The sequence below is a fragment of the Mytilus galloprovincialis genome, chromosome 10 (assembly GCF_965363235.1).
Source record: "Mytilus galloprovincialis chromosome 10, xbMytGall1.hap1.1, whole genome shotgun sequence".
Classification (NCBI taxonomy): Eukaryota; Metazoa; Mollusca; class Bivalvia; order Mytilida; family Mytilidae; genus Mytilus; species Mytilus galloprovincialis.
In genome coordinates, this window is record NC_134847.1 from 36,614,765 (window position 1) to 36,620,596 (window position 5,832).

At 32.2% G+C, this 5,832-nt stretch overlaps 1 protein-coding gene across 1 annotated transcript; it reads left to right on the top strand.

The window, feature by feature from the left end:
- The first annotated feature begins 1,042 nt into the window (after positions 1 to 1,042).
- On the top strand, positions 1,043 to 5,222 carry LOC143049121 (ganglioside GM2 activator-like). The gene is made up of 5 exons (XM_076222882.1): positions 1,043 to 1,135; positions 1,547 to 1,736; positions 2,833 to 3,031; positions 4,234 to 4,417; positions 4,984 to 5,222. The coding sequence occupies exons 2-5, from the start codon at positions 1,661 to 1,663 to the stop codon at positions 5,101 to 5,103; spliced, it is 579 nt and encodes a 192-aa protein (XP_076078997.1). The 5' UTR covers positions 1,043 to 1,135; positions 1,547 to 1,660; the 3' UTR covers positions 5,104 to 5,222.
- Positions 5,223 to 5,832: the final 610 nt, after the last annotated feature.

The following is a 5,832-nucleotide window of genomic DNA, read 5'->3' on the forward strand; positions in this document are numbered from 1 at the left end:
TGAAAAAAACTATCTTTATTGCAATTCATGAGTTTTATTCTACGTTGATTTGTTTGACTAAATAACATCAATCCAAATCATTTTTTATCTGGGAAGGGGGGCCGGTCAAAATACAGGAGGGATCAAGGTTGTTTTTTTTTTTAATGTGGAAAAGGGGGTTTACATTTTTTTTATAAATTCAAACGGTGGGGGGATGAATATTGTTTACACATGGAAATTAGTATTTCACATACTTCAAGAGTCTGAAGAGACAAAATGTCAAGAAGAACATTACAACAGTCAAATCGAAATATATTTTTAACACCGTTCATATACAATTAAGTTAGGCATTACAAGACTTTGGTGATGTAGGAAGCTGCGTAGGTGCTTCATAATCCGAATAATTAAGTCGTTATACATGTATTTCACTCACTTTGATCATAAAGTTAACTAGCATTACTGCCAAGTTTGTTTTAATTAGGTTAAAAGTTTCAAAGAAATTAACGGTATAAATTAAAACGAAATCTACAGGGATTTGTGCAAAATTTAATTTGTCCAAATAAAAAAAAAAAAAAAAAAAATACGCCGCATCATGAAAGAATATAGGAGGGTTTGGATATGGTTAATGATTAAAGAATAATGCCCTTAAAAAAAGAAGATAAGAGAATAACGGGCAAAAAAATGAAGATTAGAGAAATGCGTCTAATTAAGATTAGAGAAAAAAGGGGAAAATTTCATGAAGATTAGAGAAAAAAGGGGTGAAAATTAAATGTTTACAGAATAACAGACCCCCCATCCAGACCCTCATATAAACTAGTGTAGAACAATTAATTCTAAGTTGTACTTTCAAGACTAATAAATCAAAATTTTGAGGTTACTATCACACATTTATGAATGAAATGTGACAGTAAATGAGTAATTTTGTTTTAATACATGTATGCAAGCACCTGTTCATTACTATTTAAATTAAAAATTTAATTTAAATATAGTGTAATATTTTCTTCGATGTGTCTCAAATGCAACGTCATTAGGCCGTGATGACGAATGACCTCATAGTTGGGCATATGACGTCATATGTAGACGTCCAGCTATCGTATTGTCTTGCACACGAAATGTAACCACATTAAACGAGCGGCAAGAAAAGGGTTAATTTCAAGTAAGAATATAAAACAAACTGCACTGAACATATTCTAAATAACAAAAGTTGATATTTTAAAGTATTAATACAATACAGTAACATATGCAACTATTTTTATCAGAAATGTACCGCCCTAAAAACACGAAATTGCCAAATCGTAGAAATATTTCAGTGTAAATGATAATCACAATAAATTGTATGTTAATGTTACTTTCTATTCACAATTTCGTAAACTGTCTTTAACAAAATATTGTTTGCTCATATGTAAGTTTGATATAAAGTGTACAGCAAATAAAGTGATTATGTTTTTTTTTTTAAATTTAATATTTAAAACTTTGAAAATCTTGCATTTATAATAAAATATTTAATCTGCATGAAAATCAGTCAGAAGATAGGATAACTAAATCAATTAAAACTTGCTCTTTTCAGATTTCATCATCTTCTCTGGGCCACTAAAACATTCACGACTTTATCAAAACGATGCAGTTCCTATATTGAGCCAGAGGTATATTTGTATTTAACATTTTTCGACGAAAGCTAAACATGGAGAAAATTTGTTGTATCTTAATCATGATGGTCATTGGGTGTCTTGCCAGTGAACTAGTATACACAGACTGCAGTAAGTTTAAAGATTTTGAAAGGAAATCAAAGTTTTAAAATACATTACAAAGAGTCTCACTTTTTAAGGTACTGCAAATTTCTCAATACATTCCGAATATAAAAATTTATAAATATACAAATAGGGAAAAATGATGTGGCATGGTTTCAAATCAGATAACTATTCACCATTGACCAAAGGCAGTGGCGGATCCAGGGGGGGGGGAGGGGGTTCCGGGAGTTGGAACCCCCCTTTTTTTGACCGATCAATGCATTTGAATGGGAGCATATAAATGGAACCCCCCTTTTAAAATGGCTGGATCCGCCACTGAAAGGACGCAAGAGTTAACAAATTAACTTGTATAGGTAACCGAACGACCTTCATCAATGAGCAAACATATACCGTATAATATGATAAAAAATCGCAGTATATCAAACAAATAAACAATTAAAACAGAAATAAAGTGGTATGAACTTATCATTATTCTTACTTAACCATTCCACTCAATGCAAAACAAACAATAGAATTAAAATAACAGTTTGAGTTGAAAAAACATCTCTATAATCATACAAACTAATAAAGATGGTTATAACTGAAGTAAGAAAAACTGAATAGCAGCAGATTAAACTAACTTACTTCTTGAATGTATATAGTTATAAATGGAGATTTTTCATAGATATAAGAAGATGTGGTATGAGGCAGAGTGCCAATGAGACAGCTCTCCATCCAAGTCACAATTTGTAAAAGTAAACCATTATAGATTAAAATACGGTCTTAAACCCGGAGAATTAGCTCGCACACCAAACAACAAGTTATACAAAGGGCCCCCAACAAATGACACGTGTAAAACCACTGAAATGGGATAATCATTGGTCTAATCTTTATAAAAAAAACACGAGAAACACTTATGAACCATATTTACAAACGACAAATTTTAATTGATTAACAAGTCTCGAAAGAAAATTGCTCACAGTTGAGGGGAAACTTTCGGAAACATAATTGGTACATATATATTATAACCAAAGATGAATAATTGAACGGTGCATACGTATTATGTACACATTAAATATATTCACATAAAAATATATATTGCTCATAACCATTGTTGTTTTATTAGACAAGAACCAGCACGTGTTGCATGTCAACTCTGCGAGTCTAAGCCCATACCCTCCAAAAGTACCTGGTAATCTGACAGTTTCCGGTCAACTTGAACTTGGGAAAAATATTTCCGGAAACATTAAGCTTGATGTCAGCATTCACAAGAAGGAACTTTTCCTCTGGATCCGTGTCCCTTGTGTATCTGGCGTTGGAAGTTGGTAGGTTTTAGTATCTATATATGTATAGTTTTGGTGTAATATTTTGTTACAGAGAATATTTGATTTGTCTTTATATAGGTTGTATTGAAATAGAGGTTTAAAAATCTGTTTAGATCTAACAATTGATTTACTTAGGAAATATTGACAAATTAAGTACATTGTCTAATATGAAAGCGAATGCTGGTATCAACTGTTTGTAGGGGGTCTCATTGGGGGGTCCCGATCCCGGATCCCGCTTACTGTTTTGTCAAATTCCCGTATCCCGCTTACACTATGTATGTAAGCAATTCTTATTTTTTTGTCATTTCCCGGGTCCCGCAAGACCTCATTTCCCGTTTTCACGACACAATAATTTGACTTTCACGTGTCACGCTTACATAAAATCGGCAATCCCGCGTCACGCTTAGACCCCAATGAGACCCACTTTGTAGACCGTCTATAGAACCCGTCGACCAATTTATATAACTAGAACCCGCCGGCCACTTTATATAACTATACACGAAGGTACAATGTATGTTGGGGGTTTCCAGAATTCTGAACAGAGAGCAATCGGCAAAAAATACAGAATTCTTATTAGTAAATGGCTAAAAAAAACAGCAATTGAAAACAAAATATATGGGGTGTTATAAAATACAAAGAATATATAATCTATAAATGGCTAAAAAGAATTCAGATTTGAAGGACCGCCAAAAATGCAAACAAACCACATGCTTATAGAATGAAATTCAAAACAGTGTGGCTGTGGCCATTGATTGAAACATTAAATTCATCCATTGACTGGGACAAGTTACATGAACATTTTTCTGTAACGACCACTGTTCACGACGTACCTACGATAATCATTTAAACTGTTGGGTCACCAAAGGTTTCTTAACGCCTTTAATTATAAAATAATTCGACAAATTAATCCGGAATAACCTTTATGTTTTGATTTATATAATTGATGTAAATCAAAACATCGTGTTATTTCTGATTAGTTTTTCGAATTACTTTATTAAGGTGTTGAGAACCTTTGGTGACCCCATAGTTTAAGTGTCTTTAAAAAGTACATAGTGAGCAGTTGTCGTTACATACAAACGTTCACCTAAATTGTCCCAGTCAATGGATGAATTTAATGTGTCAATCAATGGCCACAGCCACACTGTTTTGAATTTCATTCTAAATATAAAATACTGATGCCATATCATGGTGTTTACTTGTAGCACGTATGATTTCTGTAGCTTGTTGACATCAAATTTCGTTAGCAACGGGAAAGTATCATGTCCTTCTGAGATGAAAGCACAAAATCTCTCCTGCATATGCCCAATACAAGCCGGAAAATACACGCTGAAACCAGTCGTTATACAAATTCCAAAAATGTCGGGAATAGTTTCGGATCTGATGTCGGTGAGTTATGATGCTTTTGAATTTGAAGGTTGCTTACTTGTAATTCACTCCCACGACCATATGAACTTGACTACAGGTCAGCAATGTTGGATAGTAGGAATAGTGGGTGCCAAATGTAAAGCAGTGAGTATATATACCCTTCAGAATTAATGTTTTTGGGGTTATCATGGTTATCGTGTTATTAGATTTTAATTATAGCTATCGGACTATATTGTTTTCAGACTTACGAGATTCACCTTTTCAATGGGTAATCTCATTATAATCGTTTACCAAAATGAGAATAGCATTACGTACGCCATTGAGCGAATTTTCATTGTCTGGAACTTTTTAAACTAATTTTAACGTTTTATAGTGTACGCTTTTAAAAAAAATTCTCAATTATGTAACTGTGAAATGAAATTCTTCTAACAAATTTTAATATATGACGTTTGTTAAAAATAAATGGCATTGTAAATAAAGAATTGCATGTTATGATGTCCTCATTGTAAGATATAAATGTATACTTTAATTTTGCTTGTAAATAAGATTAATATATCCGTCATTCCTCTTTAATGCCTTTTTTACAGGGAAAATACAAAGTTGATGCAAAGCTTGTAAACAAAGATACCGGAGAGCAGCTAGGATGCTACCATGTTGAAATTACTTTAGATCATTCCTGTTCAGGATTTGGATGTATTTTTGGATGATAAATGTCTGCTATCAACAAAATTATTATGTTTATCTTATTGTTTAAGATAATAAATAATTTAATTCGAAGAATCTTATCTTTTCTAACCTTCACGAATAGCAAAAAGTATGAAATTCAAGATTTTGAAAACAAAAATTGAATCATAAAGGTTTCTTTTTCAAAGTGTTTCTGTTTAAATATGGAAAGTTAGTTCATGCATTCTAACTGTGCACCACTTATTGCGGTCCTGTTTTTGTATTGCTATGAGTTACAATTTATGACAAAAATAAGCAAAGACCCATCGAAACAACATCTGATAAACAAATTTAATAATACTTTTAGATATTTGGATGATATTTTGGCTCTCAATAATGACGACTTCAGTATGTATATTAAAGAAATTTATCCTGTTGAACTTACTTTAAATAAAGCTAATACTAACAATGACCACTGCCCTTTCCTTGATCTTGATATCTATATCACTAACGGAAAGCTGAATACTAAAACTTATGATAAAAGAGATGATTTTTCATTTCCTATCGTTAATTATCCATTTTTAGATGGTGACGTTCCCTTGTCACCATCTTACGGTGTTTATGTATCTCAACTTGTACGATTCGCTCGTGTATGTAACAATGTTTTAGATTTTAACAAGAGAAATTTATGTATTACTGAAAAATTATTACGCCAGGGTTTTCGATATCACAAACTAGTCAAAACATTTACTTAATTTTATCATCGGTATAAG